Source organism: Erpetoichthys calabaricus, chromosome 1 (genome assembly GCF_900747795.2).
Source record: "Erpetoichthys calabaricus chromosome 1, fErpCal1.3, whole genome shotgun sequence".
NCBI lineage: Eukaryota > Metazoa > Chordata > Cladistia > Polypteriformes > Polypteridae > Erpetoichthys > Erpetoichthys calabaricus.
This window is the reverse complement of record NC_041394.2, coordinates 259,359,544-259,382,715: the sequence shown is the minus strand read 5'-3', so window position 1 is coordinate 259,382,715 and position 23,172 is coordinate 259,359,544. Positions and strand designations below refer to the sequence as shown.

Below are 23,172 nucleotides of genomic sequence, written 5' to 3'. Positions count from 1 at the left end.
GACATTTCAGGAAGTAACTTGTAAAAAGTGAGGAAAGAGCAGTGTAGCAGAGTTACAAAGAGCCTTGGGCTATCCTGGTACCATCAAAGCAAGGCAGGAAGTAATCCTAGGTAGGGGTCCAGTTCATCACAGGGCACACTGTGTACACGCCCATACTGAAACTGGGCGAATTTAATCGTGGTAATATGCGCTTCTTTTGTATGTGTATGGAAAAGAAGAGAAAGTGAAGAAAATCTGATGTAGACCAAGGGAGAATAAATATAGCATTGAGCACCATTTTTATTAAAAATCCTCATGATCCTTAACAGAATAAGCAGATTTATGAAATGAGATATGCTATGCAAATGTTGCACGAAACAGTGAACATGCAGTCTGCCACAGACCAAGAGAAAAGGGGCATAAAAGCCACTGAGCTCCATTATATGACGCGTTTTCATCATCGAATAAATTTTGTATCACAAATCATAACTGCTAACTGCATTTGTTTTCCTCTGCCTCAGCATAGGGCAGTGACATACCCTGTAAAAAGTGTAATATTAACATGAAATTGGACAAACTACAGTTAAAGACACTGACTGATGCAGGAACAATTATAATCTAAAAGAAGAACAATTGCAATTGCATTTACATGTACAAGGTCATGAAGACAGGAAAGAAAAATAGGATAATAGTGGACATGTGTGTGTAGAGCTAGCTTTTCATCATCTCTTACAAATGAGATACCACCACAGGTCAGCAAGATGGAATCCAGGGTGCAACTAGAAGTATATAGTGCCTGCTGCAGATACCACACAGTCAATTCACAATGCATTTGTATGTAAATAATTCATAATAACTGAAACATGGAAAGGACACATTTCCTAAGCTCAGGAAGAGACATTAAAGTGGGATGTGCTCCCACATAGAGGCACAGCTAATGACTGGAAGGGCAAAGACAGCCACAGGACCTAATGGGGGCACTCCTTTAGAGCATGAAACGTTCAAATACTCCCCCACCCCCTCTACACATTATTTTAGGATTTTATCTTCTGTTGGTGATATTCAGGAAATACTGAACGAGGACTGCAACATTTTATTATTTCATACAGAATTACCTACAGCCATGATCTTTATCTCTATAAAATGTCCTTTTCTTAATGGCTCTGATTAACAGAGTTTTGAACTTGCTTCAGAATCAAATGCAGACAACTGAATTCAGTAGCATTTTTTACAAACAGAAAACAAAATAAAATATGCCATGGATAAATGTATAAACATCCTTGTATAAAGAATTGTAAATGTATTGATTTTGAAATGTACAATCTTGAATCATTAATGGATCATTCATCATACTAGTCTCTCTTCATTCACATTACCTGCTTCTTGTGCTTAAAAAAAGTCACAAAACTTGTGCGTGTTAGTTTTTAAAGTAGGTTTTAAGCAATTACTTTTACATTGTTAAAAAATATTATGCATTAAAATGGCTTTCAAGAGCCTGACTCAACCTTTGACGCAAATTTCAAAGCTCCCAGGAATAAACTAATCAAAAGCAGCTCTGATCTTGATGGCTGGGGAGATCTCTGGGGGAATCAGCTCACTAGACCACATCCCTGTGTTTAAATGAGAATCTGAAATATTGTAGCGCAATTGGTGTCATTGCCCTTAAAGATGAGTTTGAATGGAGTTTCCCAGAGCATGAAGATGCACTGAGATTTTAACTTTCTTCTTTAGTATATGTAGCCTTCTTCCTAACAAACAAAGACGTGTATTGGCCATAAATTAGGACAAAACATGGTATACCTTCAAGCCTTTTGTTCCTGGGAGCCCCTTGAGGCCCTAACAAAAAAGAGAAAACATGTAAAATTATTTATATTTGACAAAGCAATGCAGTTCTTACATTTTTATGGAATATTGTTTGCCTGCAATTAAACACAACCAGTTACATCTTTCAGTTGGATGTGTTATAATCGCATTATTCAATAAAGGCTTCACAGCTAAATAACACGTTGCTTATACATTTTTAAAGATAAAGACATTTTTATCTAAAAACCACTTACCTATGAACTGCGGCCACACAGATGATTACATGGCTTATTGAATTTATGTCATTAATTTACATCAATTCTGCCACTTCAATGAGTGTGAATCTTTTTTTTTTTTAATAACTTGCCATCATCAATTTTTCATGTGTTTTGTTTGGCTTGAGAAGAAAAGGAGGAGGATTAAAATATACAGCATAAAATGTTGCTTCAAAGTGTTAGCCTTCAAGCTTTAACTTAAAAAAATGTTTAAAGTGTTCTAATCATGCAAAATGTTTTTACTGTACATTATGGTGTGTGATCTTTAGCAATGAAATAGCAGGAGCCAGTCTTTAAATAAGCAAAACTTTAGTTTTAACATTGTATGCTTATTGTTATTTAAATTCAATACTATTTTCTGGGACAATAATACAGTATTTACCTGCATCCACAGCACACAGACATACATTATGTTTGTAAAATAGTGGTTCACTCTGATAAAAATGTGTTTTAACTTTATGCTTTATGATTGCCTATGTTTTAGTCATTGTGCATCAGTACTCTGAAAATGAGATACATGTTTTCAAAGTAACTTGACATTAACTGAAGCAAAGAACATTATTGCTAACATTTTTGTACAGATGAGCTAATAAATGCCATATTATTAACAATGGACATATCCACTTAATTAAATAGGTGTTTAATCAGTTTCATCTTCAAGTTTTACTTTGTAATGGTTTATAATTATCATTTGTTCATTTCTATTCTTTAAATGACACACCTACATTGCTTAATCTGATATTTCACGTTGCTATTGGAATAAACTAACGTCTGCCTATATTTCTTTGAAACTGCACTGAATTCTTAGCACGTCCTCTGAAGTACCCGGGCCTAGGCAATTTACACAGTCAATTGTCTAATACACAGGCCCCCGGTCATTATTCCAATAACGAGAAATTAACATTAAGAAAAAGAAAGATTGACGTGAGTATAATTAGGGTCATGCTCCGTAATTAAAGTCTTTTTCTTGAACATCAACACAAATTACACTGAAACATTAAGCAGAAGACAAACACTTATGTTAAAAAGAACATTAAACTTACAGTAGCATGTGTGAATTAAAGTGCATCAGTCTATGCTTGTCTATGCTGCCTCCTTCAATACAGAAAAATCCCTTTTCTCTTTCTTATTATGTTTGCATGGTATGAATGTTATTAATTTGAATGAAAAATGGCTTCTTCATGAAGCTGATAATATTGACACTTTGAAAATCAGGTTATAGCCAAATTTTCCATAATTCCAAAGTGTGTGAATTCACGTGAATATTTTATTTATATGCAAAGCAAGTGGGAACAGTATTTTCTGTAATATTTTTGATTAGATCACCAGATTCAGCTATACTGTACTCAGTAATCCTTGGAAAGAATAGGCATTTTCTGTCTTTATTTCATTCCAGACTGTAACCAATCACAAAATAATGCTCTGGGTACTGTGGAAGTACGTGATAAAAATGATCATACAGTACTGAAGTATCATAAGTTATTCACTGATTATAATTCTCAGTATTAATACGTATAATATACTAGCCAACCCGTGGTGTAGCATACGCCGCATAATTATGTATTGATGGGTGAACACTTCCTGAAAGACACAGTTGTCCAAATGGGGTGCGTTTGAGGATACGAATGCAGGTGAATGAAAAGATGGAACTCTGGAGAGGGCAACATACAATTGTTCGTGACTGAAAACTGGAGGACCGCCGTCGCGCCTCCACCTCCCAGAACGAGGGACGGGGCTGGACGGCGCTTGGGCGTGGAGGGTGGAACGGGGGGAGAGGGGAAGGACGCCCATTCCGCCCCCTCCGTCCCGAACCCCCCGCCATTCTAGTCTGCTGATTTCTTAGTCATCGTTCAGTACGCACTGCCTGCTCATGTGCCAGTCCCCAACTACTCACCTGAGTCGCTTTCGTCTGTGTACAGTCCACATGCACCTGTGAGTAATGTTGACTGTTCATTTTCCAAACACTGCCTCAGTCGGTTTCGTCTCTGCTACAGTCCACATGCACCTCTGAGCGACGTTGACTTTTCACTGTTCTTTGTGGTTCCCGCTGCTTTTCTATATATAATCCACCAAGTCACCCGACCATGGTAGTAGCGAGAGGGGGTGTGTACAAAGAGCAGGGACTTAATAAGTGCGAGTGTATGACCCGCACTTACTGGGAATTCCTCGTTTGTGGGGAACAATTGCAAGCCCTGGTCTCCATCACGAATGGGGTTCAACGGCTTACCCACGCCTCTCAGCGCCAGGTAGACACACATTGATCCATTCAGTGTAGCGCGCGTGCAGTACCGGACATCCAAGGGCATCACAGACCTGTTATTGCTCAATCTCACATGGCTGAAAGCCACTTGTCCCTCTAAGAAGTTGGACGCCGACCGCTTGGCGATCGCGTAACTATTTAGCAGTAGGGAGTCTCATTTGTTTTCGGAATTAACCACACAAATCGCTCCACCAACTAAGAACAGCCATGCACCACCACCCAGAGAATCGAGAAAGAGCTATCAATCTGTCAATCCTCACCGTGTCCGGGCCGGATGAGGTTTCCCGTGTTGAGTCAAATTAAGCGAAAGGCTCCACACCTGGTGGTGTTTCAGCTTTGTAACCATACTTCCCCCGGGACCCAAAGACTTTGGTTACCTGGTTGGCTGCCCAGCAGGTCATGGGAATAACGCCGCCGGATCGCCAGTCGGCATCGTTTATGGTCGGAACTACGACGGTATGTGATCGTCTTTGAACCTCCAACTTTTGTTCTTGCTTAATGAAAACATTCTTGGCAAATGCTTTCGCTCTCGCTCAAATTGTTGGTGGGCGTGGCTCTGTCGTGCGTATGCCATGATCGGCTGCTTAGTGAATTGTTGGGGGCGGGGCTCTGTGAGTTGGCGGGTGTGGCTCTGTCTTGCGTGCGTCTTGCTTGCCATGGACTTAGTGAATTCTTAGAGTTGGTGAAGTTGTCGTCGTATCCCATGGTCTTAGAGTTGGTGGGCGGGGCTCGTTGAGTTGGTGGGCGGGGCTCTGTCTTGCGCCTTGCTTGGCCATGGTCGGCTGCTTTAGTGAATTTTATATATAGATACTTTTAGATATTCAGAGTGATAAAAGGGATCCGACTGGGACTGAAGGTGAATCCTTGCACAGCACAGGAAGTCGTAATGGAATAACAATGTGAGAAGAGGCACATCCTGGCTAGGATGGTTATTGATTCCTATCCCAGTCGCGATAAAAAAATAATGGATAGATTGAGGGATTCTGAGCAGTTTTTTGAGAGGTGGTAGTGCTCCTCTGGTTTGGGCCCAGCCTGGCCGCTCTTCAGAACTACAAGTCTCAGGCAAACTTATCAGTGTCCTTGAGTGCTGCCAGGGGGTGCTGTTGGGAATACAACTCCCTGGGAGGCTCCCATATGACACTGAAGTGCTTCTGTTATGCATGGCTCTGGAAATATCTCATAAAATGGAGCCATCTTGCTTTAAGAGTTGAGTCAGAGTAGGGAGGCAGAGGGCAAAACTTAACTGGAGGGCTGAAGACTGTGATGTGGACTTTGAAAAAAAAAAAATGAATAATAAATAACTTATTTGGCTGTTTTGTGGCTCAGTGGCACCACTTGGAGGTCACAACTATCAAACTCCAGGTGATCACCAAACAGCCATGTATCATGTTACAGATACAAACATCACAAAAAAATAGTTGAGATCAATTTACAATTAAAAAAAATCAGTGGAAATAAATAAATGGATGCTATATAGTAAACATTTGTTTCTTGATTAAGTAAATTAATGTAATAAAAAAATTAAATGTATTATTAGTAACACCCTATTTATTTCATATGGATATTTTCTTACCATTGGTCCAGGTGGTCCACGAGACCCAGGTTGACCCTTTTCTCCCTAAATTTCAAGCAAAAACAAGTGAAATATTTATTAATGTAGTCATATTTTGTTAAAGTGTCTGACTGGCACAATTTTTATATTGCATCTATTTTTACTGAATACTATCCGTGGTAAATACCAGGTGTTCACAAAACATTAGCCTGCAAATCGAGAAGTATGCACTGGTATTACCTTTGTCACACACAAATCTATGATTCTTAATGCTTCCAGTTATGAGGACTTCATTCTGTATGATCCCCAATTCTGGAAACAGAATCTGTTGTATGGATAAGAGGGCTCCTTGGTTTTGGTTCATGGTTCACAGAACCAGTAGTATGCTGGAGTATAGTATGGTTCTTGAATTATGTATTTTGCAGAAGCACTATCAACTGATACTGAGTGGGGTTCTTTACAATGCATGGGCTACTTTTTTGTGCTCCGTCCTCTGTATATATAGACACAATAAAAATATCCATCCATCCATCCATTTCCCAACCCGCTGCCATTTTATTTTGAGTTTCCCGAGTACAGCAAAATTGTTGTCAGTTGCCATGTCGTTTGCAGTCAAAAGATCTGCGCCATGTTTCATCTGATGTTACTTACAGCCATCTCTATTTAAGGCACAGTTGTGATATACTTGCTCTCCTATTGGGATGAAACAAATTCTCATATTTTATTTTGAATTAGGGACTTAGACATGTCAGTGTGGATGTTCAAATTTTGGTAACGTTTATCCATCCATCCATTATCCAACCCGCTACAGTATATCCTAACTACAGGGTCACGGGGGTCTGCTGGAGCCAATTCCAGACAACACAGGGCACAAGGCAGGGAACCAATCCCGGGCAGGGTGCCAACCCACCGCAGGACACACACAAACACACCCACACACCAAGCACACACTAGGGCCAATTGAGAATCGCCAATCCACCTGACCTGCATGTCTTTGGACTGTGGGAGGAAACCGGAGCGCCCGGAGGAAACCCACGCAGACACGGGGAGAACATGCAAACTCCACGCAGGGAGGACCCGGGAAGCGAACCCGGGTCCCCAGATCTCCCAACTGCGAGGCAGCAGCGCTACCCACTGCGCCACCGTGCCGCCACAATAAAAATATACGCAGATATATTGTTTAAATATTATAAGAGAACACTTATAAGGGACATAACAGGAGGACAAAGGACAGTAGGTGACTTATAGGGTTTCAACCAATAATCCACATTGTGAAACGTGTCTCAGGATAGTTCCACACTGCGCCGGAGTGAAAGTGCAGGGACCAGTCAAACACAAGCTAAACTTTTTTTTTTTAACTTTGTATTGGATTTTTTTTTATTCTATGAAAACCTACAGCACTTTACTGTAAATTCCATTAACTGATTTCGTACTGTGCAGCCCACGTAGCTTGCAGATGGCTGTACCTCTTAGTAAAAAATAATGAGAATTACTAGGTTACTAGAGGGTCATGCTCTGTGATTTTTCTGTCATGCAGCACAACATTTTGCCTGATTTTTAAATTTTCATTCTTGTACTGTTCCAATTATGTGGACCCTAAATGACTGAATTAAGTTGATTCGCATATTTCCCCACAAGATAGATTTTTCATTCATTTAAAATAAAATATCTTATTTACAGCATAAGGTTGGGGGATCTCTTGGGCTCAGGTTAGAGTAAGGGGTCCCGACCTGCAGCCCAAGGTCCATATGCAGCCCACCCATCTTGAACATGGTTCCTGGACAAACTCCTGAATGTTACTGGTACATATTCAAAAAACATTTGAATCAGTCACTCCTCTGCACACCGGATTATAAGTAATGAGTCGTAATACATGTCTGTCAAATCAGTTTGTTAGACTGTTTCACAGCATGTGTTTTCCTCCCTTAAATGCCATGATTATGAAATGCAAATGACAGACATTTAGGAGGTGGGGCATGCAAAAGAAGAGCGGTGATGACAATCAAGAGGCAGTCCGTCCAAATCTGACATTCTGAATATTAAGAACATATAAGAAATTTGAAAAACGAGAAGAGATCATTCAGTCCATAAGGTCTGTTTGTTTATCTAGCTAAGCTATCCCAATACCTCATCTTTTTAACGTTTGCCGAGGTTTCTGCTTCAACTACATGTCTTGGTAGTTTGGTCCTAGAGTCCCACAATTCGTTGCATAAAGAAGTGCTTCCTGGCTTCAGTTTTAAATGCACTTCCTGTTAATTTCCACTGATGTCTTTGAGTATGTGATTCACCCTTAAGATAAAACAGTATTGCTGGATCTACTTTATCAGTGCCTTTGAGGATTTTAAATAGCTGGGTTAGGTCCCCACACAGTTTTCTCTGCTCGAGACTAAACAGGTTTAATTCTCCGAGTCTGTTAAAGATGAAGTGAGCTGCAGTAGTAGTAATTTGGATTCCTGTTAACCCTTATATTTATTGACACTGGTACAGGCAACCCTCATTATTTACAGAATGAGTGTACTTTCTGTGCCATTTGCTGAATTAAGTTATGGTTTTGTTCATGTCTCTCTGACATTAATCTGCAATCAAAACTTTGCTGTGCTGTTAATCACTTTTCTCTTGACTATAAAGAATTAATCTCCTCTAGATGGCATCAAAAAGCATACTAATATGTATTTTCTGTGTTTCAGAGGTTAACAGTTTTATTTGCAAAGCTGTTCAAATAAAATCTAGAGGGTCTTTTTATTTTTTAATTTAACAAATATGGTAGGGAGTTGGTTTTGTTAATACTAATTGTAAAAAGGAAATCTTCCTCAGTACATTTTTAATGATGTTTCTTAATAAAGATTTCATCTAAAAAAATTAAACAAATATTGATGTTATAATCAGATATACATATACAGTATGTTCTGTTTAGCCTTAACATTTAATGCCCTTTCTAAGGTAACAAACTGATTTTGTGCTTTGCAGCCCACTTAGCTTGCAGACGGCTGCACCTCTCAGTAAAAAAAGAATGAGAATTACTAGGTTAGAGGGCCATCCTCTGTGATTTTTCTCTCATGCAGCTTTCATACTGCACAACATTTTTCTTTTTCATCCCAATTTTTGTTAAATATCTTGTATGGCTTAACTTACAGTGCATCCAGAAAGCATTCACAACACATCACTTTTTCCACATTTTGTTATGTTATAGCCTTATTCCAAAATGGATTAAATTCATTTTTTTCCTCAGAATTCTACACACAACACCCCATAATGACAACATGAAAAAAGTTTACTTGAGATTTTTGCAAATTTATTAAAAATAAAAAAATTGAGAAAGCACATGTACATAAGTATTCACAGCCTTTGCCGTGAAGCTCGAAATTGAGCTCAGGTGCATCCTGTTTCCCCTGATCATCCTTGAGATGTTTCTGCAGCTTAATTGGAGTCCACCTGTGGTAAATTCAGTTGATTGGACATGATTTGGAAAGGCACACACCTGTCTATATAAGGTCCCACAGTTGACAGTTCATGTCAGAGCACAAACCAAGCATGAAGTCAAAGGAATTGTCTGTAGACCTCCAAGACAGGATTGTTTCAAGGCACAAATCTGGGGAAGGTTACAGAAATATTTCTGCTGCTTTGAAGGTCCCAATGAGCACAGTGGCCTCCATCATCCGTAAGTGGAAGAAGTTCAAAACTACCAGAACTCTTCCTAGAGCTGGCCGGCCATCTAAACTGAGCAATCAGGGGAAGAAGGGCCTTAGTCAGGGAGGTGACCAAGAACCCGATGGTCACTCTGTCAGAGCTCCGGAGGTCCTCTGTGGAGAGAGGAGAACCTTCCAGAAGGACAACCATCTCTACAGCAATCCACCAATCAGGCCTGTATGGTAGAGTGGCCAGACGGAAGCCACTCCTTAGTAAAAGGCACATGGCAGCCTGCCTGGAGTTTGCCAAAAGGCACCTGAAGGACTCTCAGACCATGAGAAAGAAAATTCTCTGGTCTGATGAGACAAAGATTGAACTCTTTGGTGTGAATGCCAGGCATCACATTTGGAGGAAACCAGGCATCGCTCATCACCAGGCCAATGCCATCTCTACATTGAAGCATGGTGGTGGCAGCATCATGCTGTGGGGATGTTTTTCAGTGGCAGGGACTGGGAGACTAGTCGGGATAAAGGGAAAGATGACTGCAGCAATGTACATAGACATCCTGGATGAAAACCTGCTCCAGAGCGCTCTTGACCTCAGACTGGGGCGACGGTTCATCTTTCAGCAGGACAACGACCCTAAGCACACAAGCAAGATATCAAAGGAGTGGCTTCAGGACAACTCTGTGAATGTCCTTGAGTGGCCCAGCCAGAGTCCAGACTTGAATCCGATTGAACATCTCTGGAGAGATCTTAAAATGGCTGTGCACCGACGCTTCCCATCCAACCTGATGGAGCCTGAGAGGTGCTGCAAAGGGGAATGGGTGAAACTGGCCAAGGATAGGTGTGCCAAGCTTGTGGCATCATATTCAAAAAGACTTGAGGCTGTAATTGATGCCAAAGGTGCATCGACAAAGTTTTGAGCAAAGGCTGTGAATACTTATGTACATGTGATTTCTCAGTTTTTTTATTTTTAATAAATTTGCAAAAACCTCAAGTAAACTTTTTTTCACGTTATCATTATGGGGTGTTGTGTGCAGAATTCTGAGGAAAAAAATGAATTTTAACCATTTTGGAATAAGGCTGTAACATAACAAAATGTGGGAAAAGTGATGCGCTGTGAATACTTTCTGGATGCACTGTATATTGGTAATTTGTAAATTCAACTTTAAAAGCTGCGGTGTAATGACTTTCATTGTTTATCCACTCAATAGTGCAGTTTAAGTAAGCAAGTATACAAAAGAAGAAACATTCTGTAAAATTAACATTAATTCTTTTTATTATTGTCCTGACACAAAATAGTACTGTATATCACACATACTGTATATTCCAAAATATCAGTTAGCTCAGACATTTTTTTTCTATGCTTCCTTTTTAACTTCCAATAAATTCTCCAAATTGGACTTAATTATACAAGCATTGAAACAAAGAAGTCCATTGTTGAGTGAATGCCTGATTGTAAAGATTTGCTCATTTTTATTTATGTGAACTCATATCTTTTCTGATTCAGCAATGCAGTATGATATTCAATTGAAATCCCAAACTAAGGCAATTGATTGAGGATGTGAACTGTCAAGAGGACCCCTTGGTCAATTTTACATGCATGTTGACTTGTCATTTTTCACTCCTATAATGTTGGAGTTCATGAGACAGACACTCAACTAAAGAGAGAATTTTAATAGCTGCTCAGGACTATTTTTTAAAGTGTAACACCGTACCAACTCTCAATAACCTGCCACTTTAAGAACCATTATTCTAGATAGTCTGAATTTGCAGCAGTGAATATTGTGTACTGTTTTAAATTTAATAACCTGTGCTGAGCAGATATTGAAGAGGGGTGCATTCTTTGGGGAGTAACTTTTCTTTTGTTTTTTGAGAATGTGCGTCTAAGATCGTACTATCTATGCTGCTTTAGGAAATTGAAGTGGAATTTAAAACCATTGCTCCTGTATCCTATGGCACTATTTTACAAGAGCATCTCTTTAGTAGTCAAAAGGATAGAGCTGTAAATCAAGCTATATTGCAAGCAGTGAAAAGTGTATTAACTGCAAGCTGCATTTTTCTGAGATCTACTTAAATGATGTCAATGTATCATTGTAGTACAAGTCTCTAAGGCACTTGAAAACATTCATGCGTGAGAGATTAAATTTAAAGTTATCTTAATGAAGTAGAAAACGTGATTTGCTTTTAAATATTTTTAATATACCCCGCAATTAGTGGTCTTGTAGCCTTATTTTTTAAAAGAAACACCTGTTGAAATTCCTTTCTCTTTTTTGCACATTATTTTTCTTTAGCTTCTGACATTTGTTTACATTTTCTGTTTTGATGTTTGTGACTAATAATTTTATCTTAAAAACATGTGCATGATCTATAAACACCTGCAGCTATCCTTCCCTTTCAAGTAATCTTTGTTTTACATTAAACTCACCCGACGTCCTGGAAGTCCCATAACACCTCGGTCACCTGGTTCACCGGTGCCTGCTTCACCCTGATAAAGAATGTACATTTGTGTCAGAGGACCATTTGATTCAAAAGATGTACTGTAATTGCTGCTTATGGAGTATTAGTTTAAAAACAAAAAGATTACAATGTATTCACAATAATGCAGTTAAAATCATATAAACTATTTAATATTAATAAATAATACAAAATTTTATATTAAAAAGTACATGTGTAGATTGACTTAGAACTGGTGTGCAGTCAATGTGATTGTGAATTGTGAATGTTGTCATTACTAGAGGTAGTTCCTGAGCCACTCTAAAAACAAAATGACCCAAGGAAGACAAAATTTACCAACAAATATCCAAGCGTTACATTCCATAGTTGGCTGACTGGAAGGGACTTTAAAGTTCTAGTCAAAAGTCCTCCTCTACAATATCCTGTTGTTTTTAGGTTTATAGGATCTTCATTGTCATGTGTGCAAAATTCAGTGAAATTCGTACTTTCATTTGCTAATCAACGTGCAACACATCACCACTCTCCGGCACCATAATACTAAGTATAGCTATCTTGTCCCAAATTAAGTCATTACTGACAACAACAAAAAAGTTGATTTCACTAAATAAATGTTTTGTGTACTTGACTGGATCGGGTGCTGTTGTAAGACAATATTAAAATGTATCACTTTGCTGACTTAATCTTTTTTGTATTTAGTGTCAGATGTGGAATGCAAACAAATAAAAAAAGCCTCATACCTATTGTGATATATTCGTGCGAATGTTATGGAGCTACTCAACACTTGCTCTGATGCATTTCAAAAAATGTTGATGCCACTGATCATAGCAAGAATGAGTTTTTCTGGGCAATGACACAAATTGTGAAAAAGTGTTATGATGAGCAGTGCTCACCAAACTCAAAAGCAGTCTTTAAACTAAAATCTAGGACTGAGTGCTCCTGATAGTACTATAAACAAGAATCAGCCTGGCCCCAAATTTAAGTAAAGGTAATAAACCGAAATAGACTAGACTGAAACAAAATGGGTGAGGAACTGTGAAAATCCCTGGTAGGCAATAACTAAGTTCATTTAAAAATATAATTGCCAGAATTACTGAATGCCCTATGGTTAGTATGTGGTCCAGCCTCCACACATAACAACACAAAATCTTTTCAAATGATTTAGTAGGGTTGGCAAAAATATTATAATGAATTGTACTTTGGACCACTCCTTGCAGCAGACATTTGCCTGTTCTACACTTATATCTCTATTATGTCTATTGATTTTTATTGTTAAGGAGGAGTCAATGAGAGTAAGCCAGGGAACTGACATATTTTCCTCCTGAGAAACCATAGAAAATGAGGGTCATACATAGGCTTGTATTGATAATACTGAAATATATATATTGTACTGGGTAAGTGTCTAAGAAATAGGCTCTTGATAAGTCTTTTTTTTTTCTTTTTTATATTTCACTTTACTATCTGTGGCAAATAAATTGACAAGGAAGAAGCAATTTGGAGAGAAGGAAGTGAACTGAAAGAGAGGAAAAAGAAAGTAATAATAATAGTAAAAATAATAATAATAATAATGGATTATGCACCCTGTACTGATATAACTGCCAAGATAATAAACCTGTCCTAGTTATGCCTCAGGTTTGACTGGGATGAAATTAACAACAAAAATTAGTTGGAAGTCCTGGAATACCTTTGTTATTGTGTATAACATTTATTTATAAAGCACATTGTAATACAAAATGTGTAGCTCAATGTGCTTAATTTCCCTGTGTCAGTTAGTAGAAAAATAATCCTTTGTGGTAAGTATTGCCTCCAATAGCCTAAGAAAGACACCATTATTTACTGTAAATGTTCATGGACATTAATATCCTTATTATGAAGCCTTCTTGTAATAAATTACTTTAATCCCCAAAAACAGACGATTACAGGAAGCTGCTCTGTTCAGTTTCTCACCAAATACACCAACTAAAAGCTCTCAGAACTATCGTTTTATTAAAATATCTATTTGTGATGGTCAAGGATCACAGAAGATACTAAAACAAGTCTATTCAAAAATTACATAATGTGAAATATCAGTCATACCTTCTCCCCTTTGGTGCCAGGTATACCTTGCGACCCCTATAAAAAATATAAAAAATACCAATTCAATATGTTTTTCTTAACACGCAGTCTAATATTAATCTTATAAAACATCCACCCTGGTATGAACATATTGTCCTTTCAGTTTTTGTCTCTCATGTGTATTAATATTATAGATTAGCATATAGTGTGAACCACTGATGGCAGCAAGTCAAGAAGAGCTGAAGTTTTTCCCAAAATGCTGACTCTGCTTTAATTAAGTCACATAATGCTGCTCCATATTGTGGCAATTGTATAGGAGGCCTATATAAGTTAAAGACATTGTTTTTATTAGTTATACAGACAGGAGCTGATGTATTCAGATTAGAATTCATTTTGTGCAAGAATTTAAAAATCAGGTAATGGTATTTTATATAACCTGAGCAATTCAAAACTAAGTGAATTCTATTTCTATCTACTACTGATACAAATGATCATTGTTTTCAGTATATACTGTATTATTAACTTAAACTTCAAAGAAGGTAGCAGGTGTGATTCACCATGAAAAACAGATGAGCAATGTAAAGGTGAATTAAACTTAAAGCAAGCCAAAAAAAGAAAGGGGATTTGCTTTTTAGAAAAGGAATAGAACTATAACCCAGTTGAAAAGTGAATAGGAATGGATGTCTGCTTGTATTGTAAAGCTGCATTTACTAATACACTATTGGAGTCAACTAAAGAACATGTCTTTATATAATGGGTTTTGTATTTGTTTAGGAATACATAATGTTACCATTAGACAAATACTTCATGGTTACACAAATGCTCATTTATGTCTCAGGTTATGGATTTTTCACTCAAGAATCTCAAAGCAACATCACCTACAGAAATCTCCTAGATGCCCTGAATTAAGTTTTGGAAATAAACACTTCAGGAAAGATGCCCATCTATATCATATGAATTCTTATAAGGACCCTCTTTCATGAAAAAATACTGTGTTCTGCCTTCCCATGTTGTCATAAAAACGGTGTTGAATATGTACCAACTCATTTTAGGGGCTTTGAAGTCACTGTACTTAATTTACAAGTAGGTTGAATTTACATTAGCAATATGTAATACTTTATTCATATTCATTTTTTAATTTTTTTAACTGATGGGTTTTATTTCTACTTAAGTGCCAAACTAATTACTATAACTGTGTCAGTAAAACAATTCTAATATTATTCCACTTGATAATGGTCATGGATCAAGAGAATAACAGATGTTAAATAGTTGTTAGAATTTTTTTTTGGTTTGTGACTGTGTGTATTTATCATTAAATCCTATAGTATATTATACTCATTATCTATTCATGTACGTTGTGATGGACGGTCGGACCGGATGCCTTTCCTGGCCGGGACACCTTCATAATGGAAGGATCAGGTTAGGGGATATGCACAGGGAACTACCTTCCCTGAAGAACTAGATGGCAGTCCCCCTGGGTTGCAACGAATACTTAGGTTCTCACAGGGTCTACATGGGAGCTAGAGTTCGGCACAGCCCGGCTGGGTTGTCACCATGGAGTGCTTCAGGAGCACTGGAGCCCTACTACATTTCCACCACGCCTGAGTGTACTTCCAGATCATGCTGATGGGCCACCTGAAGTGCTTCCGGGTGCAGCATAAAAGAGACCGCCTCACTTCATTCAAGAAGCCACAGTCGGGACAAGGTGGATGACGCTTGCTCGAGGAGGACTTTAGGCTGGGAGGATTGAGTGAGAGATGGAGAGAAAAAGTGAAGAAGAGAAAGAAAGTACTGTGTGCTGTATTTAGGTATGCTTTACAACTGTGCTGGTTGGTGGGAAACAATTTGGAAGAGTTTCCCAAAGCCAAATAAAGGCCTGTGGTGTGATGAACCTTGTGTCTGTGTCTGTCTGTGCTGGGTTTGGAGAGCTGGTGTGCCCCCTGTAGGCCACAACATAAGTATTTTTACTTTTTTAAGCAACTCATATTATATCAGCAGTGTTATTTTTTTCATAGTACAGTCCACACATAAATACAGACAGAACAAAAAATGCTCTAAACTGTGCTAGGCATGGACATTAGAAATATTCAATTATTGTGCCTTGAAGCTTCTTTTCACAAGGTCTCCTTCAAAGTTGTACCTGGCATAGCTCAAGTCTGTTTGTAATTAGTTCTAGCAGTTCTATTAGTAATAGCAGTCAATGACACATTTAAGAAAGCTGTAAAGTACAGATGAGGAGCTTCCAACCAACTTACCCATTTATCAAGACAAAGCACAAAACAATCATAATCAGAATATGCTCTACTGAGATATTATTTATTTTTGATTTTGTTTCACAGTATGTATAAAAAATAATCTGTGAACGAAATAAATACAAAAAAATCAATGAGAAATCCTACAGTCAGGATAATTATAACAAGTTATTTTTATCTACCTTGTTTAAACTCTTGTCATATTGTCCTGTATGGATAAATTTGCTTTAATTAGATAGGCGGTGCTTTTTTGTAAATGAATATACTGCTATTTTTCCTTTGGCTTTCTAGTTTATATCATCCTCATTTTCATGTCACAGTTCATTGGTCTTATAGGATTAATAGGAAAGACACAAGCTGTTAGAGAAACAAAACACACTGCAAAACTCATTTAATTTGCCAAAACATATATCAGAATTACTGATGTAACAGAATGTTACATAAAGAAACATATTTCTCATCAGCAGCTTTTCATGAATGGAGAGCATTTATCTTCAGCTTATATAAATAAATAGCATTTATAAGAACTATAAATTAAAGGTGTTCCTAATTTTTACATAATCCTGTAGATGTGTAAAACCATTCTTTGTTGCAGAATTAAGTAACATATTCAATTGTTTGCTACTATGCTGTACAACCTTTGTATGTTGGATGACATTTGTACTTCAAACAATATTATCATTTACCATACACCAGATTCATCATTCCAAAACTTTTGAAAATTCTAAACACTACAAAAAACGTGTTTGCTTTATTTAATTTTTTTTAATGGAAACTTGCAAATAGATTTGACTAGGGGCATGCAATATAAGATAACTAAAGTAATGAACCTATTTTAATGCATCTCCAAGTTATTTTAAGACAAATCATAACATAACATTGTCACACTCTGTTGATCCAAATTTAGGGTTACAGGGGCTGGACCTGAATCCAGCAGCATCATGCCCAAGGCAGGAGCCAGTTGATCACAGGGTCCTCTCATGCTGACCCCCACACTCATATGGTGCTACGGGTACAGGCATGACATTGAGGATCAGGGAGGAAAACCCATGTGAACTCCACACAAAGCATAAACAAAGCTAAATCTGTGAGTCAGCAGAGTTAAACACTACTCTGCCTAAAACAAATTCGGTGGAGAATTAAACTGTCTTTTGTGCTAATAGAGAAATTGTATTAGTAATAATTAAATATCACTTGTAGTGCCTCATTCCTGAATAGTGTATATGACAAATTGTGACTTGTGGCTTTGGGCTTGTCACCTTGTCATCTGGCCAACTATCATATATTACTAGAAGATATTGGGTTAATTGCCGCAGTCTCTATAATTATGTATTAGCAGGTTTTATATATAACGCACTTCATAACTCTGTAGTTTTTATATGAGATGTAAACAAATACTGTATAAGCTGAACAGAAAAAAAATTATGTCATCTATAAAGATATAAAAAATTATTTTAAAATTCAGACTTTCCAAGAAAATGATGCCATTCCTTTCTTTGCCAAAGCACAATGGCAACATTTCATCCACATCATTTGTGTACTTTTGCCTGAGAGCATTCCACAATATTATTTCAAGGATTCGAATTTATTGTCATATGTATAAGTACAAGTAATATGTACATTGCAATGCTTTCCTGCATATGCCCTGACAGACTGAAAACACCAATAAGCACGAACACCATTAAATAACAAAGTGCAAGTGGAAAGTAAAAGTGACACAATGTGATGTTCCAGTCAAGATTACTGATTGCTCATAAGTCTTATTGCAGTTGGGTAGACACTGTTCATGAACCTGGTTATCCCCATCCAGATGTGCTTAACTACAAGACAAACTAGGAGAGGGATGACAGAAGAAAACAATCAGGATACAGATGAAGCAAAAACTGATGACCCTGTGGTTGAGTCTGACTCAAGAGGCTCAAAAATTTCAGCTAGAGAATACAAGTCAAAATGCTAAATCCATTTGCAATATAACAATGCTGACTAAAACAACACATTAATTATTCACTTCTTCTTCAGCGCTTTTCAGCTTTTGTGTAAAACATACATATACTTTACCTCCTTTCCCGATAAACCTGGCAGACCAGGACTTCCAGATGACCCATTCTTCCCTCTTTTGCCACGCTCTCCCTAAAGAATAACAATAACGAACATTAAAGTCACTTCAGATTGCTTTACCATTTCTGTGGAATATAAGAATTGTAACGTAGTAAATGGTAATTCGGTTTTTGCTGAAACACAATATGTCATCTTAGAAGCTATTTCAAAACTAGAAAACTACAACTTTGACTAGCAGCCATGTACTAATTTTATCATTAAATGTCAACTCCCCAGATTACAAGGTGAATAATAGAATATCTATTCAAAATTACTATATAATTAATACATTAGAGGATAAAATTATGAAAATGAAAAAGGAGGAATGAAAATGTTTTTTCCCTTACATTTTTATTTTATGAGTATACCATCACTTTTAAATTTAATCAAGGATGTTGGACTACTGTTGATTCCCGCTTCTTTTTATTTTGTGAGTTGTGTGTTTAAGCTTTGCTTGTATTATTTAGAAGTCCCTGTTTTATTAGGCGTATCTCCCAAATAGCAAACCTGCCATCAGAAGGACTAGAATATAATTGGAAAAATGTGGAGAAAGTAAAGCACAGGAATTTGATAGTTTATGTCAACTGCAACTGGCACTATTATACAGTAATTTCAAATAAACCCGTGGTATATGTGCACTCTGAAAAGCATCATCCACCTCATCATAAAACTGCTTCACTGGAATAAGATCTGGTGATTGGGCAGGCAAAAATCATTAAAATGAATTCTCTATATTTGCTCAAACTAACTCTGTCATTATAGGATAGAAAGTTCTGTCAGTGCTTTTCGAAATCCACTCAATAGCTGACACCCACAAGTACAGCATGTTTAAAGCTTCTGAAATGCTTTAGTTTTGCCTATTCTCCTCAAAAATTACACAATTATACACAATCCGTTAAAACATATCAGCTTATCAATAAGTTAACTTAAAAACACGTTATTGTCTACAGTATAGTGGAGAGCAGTCCAGACCTATTAAGAATTTAGTGAATAGCTAAAAAATGTGTAAAAATATGTAGGAAATCAGCCAAATTGGAACATTACCTGGATTTATTTTTTATTTCCTACGTCATCAAAGTCATCATAAAATCTATTATGGATACATGCAGATTAGCTAACGTAGCTTGAAATGTAACTTGTGCTTATTTTTTTGTTGTTGTTTTTCTAATACATGCATGTCCTGACTCATGCTGTGAGCTGCGTCGCTTGCTCATCTATCAGTAAGTTTTTGGCCATGAATTTCAAATCAAAGGACTCACATTAATACCAGTCATTGCCAATAAAATAAAGAAGTGGTGGAGGTTTTTATTTAAATAATCATGCTTATCAAGTTTTCTCTTTAATTATTGCAGTTTAATCATGTTCTTCCAGCTGTTGCAGACCTGTATGCACCTAGTGTCATTGATAATGTCAGAAGGATCACCACTGACTTATCTCAGGCAGGTCCCCTGGTAAATGTTTTAGATTGATTAAAACTAAAAGGAGTAGACACTTAAACAATGTCTTATCTATACCCATAGCCCTCACAAACCAATAATTTAGTTTGTCTTCCTCTCTTATTTGTGTGTTCTTTCATATATGAAAGTATACATGTATGTGTATGCATGTATATTACATACACACTATACACATACACACGTTCATTTGTACATCTCCTTTTCAATTGCACTGTTCTACAACTGTTTACAATGTATGTTGTTTGACTTATTTGTATGTATTGTATTCTGTTATAAGCAGCTCCAAAGCTACCAAGCTAAATTCCTGTATATTAAGTACTGCCAAATAAAAGTGATTTTGATTTGGCTCTGATCTACATGGAAGGTCACCGTTGCCAAGTCAGCCTTTATGCTGTTATCCTAGTTGAGGATATGGAAACTTCCCATTATTTTTCTTTTGCTAGAGATCCTTATTTAAATTCTAAAACACAGGACGATACCTGCAAGATTAATGCATGAAAATGCTTCCACACATAATTTAAAAGATTTCTTGTGTGAATGGCACAAATTTCAGGAATTGAAACACAATTTATGTTTTTTTTTTATGAACTGATACACCAAGTTTTGTTGCAGATTCAATTTTGTACAAATTCCTTCACGGACAACTACTGATATTTGATTTGATAAGAATGGTTTATTTTACCTCACATTTAATTTTGGCACTGTGTTACTTCAGACATCATATTTTTCAGATACATTTTTTGTAAGGCGGCACGGTGGCGCTGCTGCCTCACAGTTGGGAGACCTGGGGACCTGGGTTCGCTTCCCAGGTCCTCCCTGCGTGGAGTTTGCATGTTCTCCCCGTGTCTGCATAGGTTTCCTCCCACAGTCCAAAGACATGCAGGTTAGGTGGATTGGCGATTCTAAATTGACTCTAGTGTGTGTTTGGTGTGTGGGTGTGTTTGTGTGTGTCCTGCGGTGGGTTGGCACCCTGCCCAGGATTGGTTCCTGCCTTGTGCCCTGTGTTGGCTGGGATTGGCTCCAGCAGACCCCCGTGACCCTGTGTTCGGATTCAGCGGGTTGGAAAATGGATGGATGGATGGATTTTTTTGTAATATTGAGTTGTTAGCTTGCATTGTCATTAACAAAATGGATTTTTCTACCCCAGTGCTCTGCTTTTCAATCAACAGGTGTATTAAGAAGAGATCTGCTTTCAAATATCATTCTGCTCCTGATCTTGATCTGCTTCACTCATGAATGTTATTCTTTGACCTCTGGCTTCCACCTGCAACACCTAACACTCCTCAAAATGTGACCCCACATTCCATCTAACTTTCACCAGCTTCATTTTATTTATTTATTTTATATTTTTTGACACTATAACCTACACTTCTGACAGTTTGTTTTAAAATGTTGCCATGTATTGTTTCTTATCTTAGTAGTATAGTTTAAGTTTTCTGTGAATATATCCACAGGGGATGCACAAACCAGTGTGTTTCTTCATGCCGGTCCCAAGCCTGGATAAATGGGGAGGGTTATGTCAGGAAGGGCATCCGGTGTAAAATTTTGCCAAATCAATATGCGGACAACAATACAAATTTACATACTGGATCGGTCGAGCCCCAGGTTAACAACAACCACCACCAGTACTGTTAGCCCACAGGGTGCTGGCGGAAATTGGGCTACTGTTGGCCGAAGAAGAAGGAGGAGAAGAAGAGGGGGGAGATGTGTCCGAAGGCAGGAGGAGGGGAGGAAAGTAAAGAAAGTGGAACTGAGGGTAGGAACTTTGAATGTTGGCAGTATGACTGGTAAGGGGAGAGAGTTAGCTGATATGATGGAGAGAAGGAAGGTTGATATATTGTGCGTGCAAGAGACTAAATGGAAGGGGAGTAAGGCCAGGTGGATTGGAGGTGGATTCAAATTGTTCTATCATGGTGTGGATGGGAAGAGAAATGGGGTAGGGGTTATTCTGATGGAACAGTATGCCAAGAGTGTTTTGGAGGTGAAAAGAGTGTCAGACAGAGTAATGATTATGAAGCTGGAAATTGGAGGTGTGATGATGAATGTTGTTAGTGCATATGCACCGCAAGTTGGGTGTGCAATGGATGAGAAAGAAGATTTTTGGAGTGAGTTGGATGAAGTAATGAACAGTGTACCCAAGGGACAGAAAGTGGTGATTGGAGCGGATTTCAATGGGCATGTTGGTGAAGGGAACAGAGGAGACGAGGAGGTGATGGGTAGGCATGGTGTCAAGGAGAGGAATGAAGAAGGTCAGAGGATAGTGGATTTTGCCAAAAGGATGGACATGGCTGTGGTGAAAACGAATTTTAAGAAGAGGGAGGAACATAGGGTTACATACAAGAGTGGAGGAAGATGCACACAGGTAGATTACATCCTATGCAGAAGAGTTGATCTGAAGGAGATTGAAGACTGCAAAGTGGTGGCAGGGGAAAGTGTAGGTAAGCAGCATAGGATGGTGGTCTGTAGGATGATGTTGGAGATCAAGAAGAGGAAGAGAGTGAGGGCAGAGCCAAGGATCAAGTGATGGAAGTTGAAAAAGGAAGACTGCAAGGTTGAGTTTAGGGAGGAGGTGAGACAGGCACTGGGTGGCAGTGAAGAGTTACCAGACAGCTGGGAAACTACAGCAGAAGTAGTAAGGGTGACAGCAAGAAGGGTGCTTGGCATGACATCTGGAAAGAGGAAGGAGGAAAAGGAAACCTGGTGATGGAATGAGGAAATACAGGAGAGTATACAGAGGAAGAGGATGGCAAAGAAGAAGTGGGATAGTCAGAGTGATGCAGAAAGTAGACAAGAGTACAAGGAGATAAGACGCAAGGTGAAGAGAGAGGTGGCGAAGGCTAAAGAAAAGGCGTATGATGAGTTGTATGAGAGACTGGACACTAAGGAGGGAGAAAAGGACCTGTACCGATTGGCTAGACAGAGGGACCGAGCTGGGAAAGATGTGTAGCAGGTTAGGGTGATAAAGGATAAAGATGGAAATGTACTCACAAGCAAGGAGAGTGTGTTGAGCAGATGGAAAGAGTAATTTGAGAGGCTGATGAATGAAGAGAACGAGAGAGAGAAGAGGTTGGATGATGTGGAGATAGTGAATCAGGAAGTGCAACGGATTAGCAAGGAGGAAGTAAGGACAGCTATGAAGAGGATGAAGAATGGAAAGGTCATTGCTCCATATGACATACCTATGGAAGCATGGAGGTGTTTAGGAAAGATGGCAGTGGAGTTTTTAACCAGATTGTTTAATGGAATCTTGGAAAGTGAGAGGATGCCTGAGGAGTGGAGAGGAAGTGTACTGGTGCCGATATTTAACAATAAGGGGGATGTGCAGGACTGCAGTAACTGCATGGGAATAAAATTGATGA

General features: G+C 38.2%; 1 protein-coding gene across 1 annotated transcript in view; it reads right to left on the bottom strand.

The window, feature by feature from the left end:
• Window positions 1–23,172, bottom strand: part of col7a1l (collagen type VII alpha 1-like) — a 548,766-nt gene that overhangs the window by 103,071 nt on the left and 422,523 nt on the right. Inside the window, exons 86-90 of the mRNA XM_051929632.1 lie at window positions 18,318–18,389; window positions 14,029–14,064; window positions 11,927–11,986; window positions 5,891–5,935; window positions 1,780–1,815 (exon numbers count right to left, since the gene is read on the bottom strand). Coding sequence (XP_051785592.1) covers window positions 1,780–1,815; window positions 5,891–5,935; window positions 11,927–11,986; window positions 14,029–14,064; window positions 18,318–18,389 — 249 coding nt within the window. The remainder of the gene's footprint in view (window positions 1–1,779; window positions 1,816–5,890; window positions 5,936–11,926; window positions 11,987–14,028; window positions 14,065–18,317; window positions 18,390–23,172) is intronic.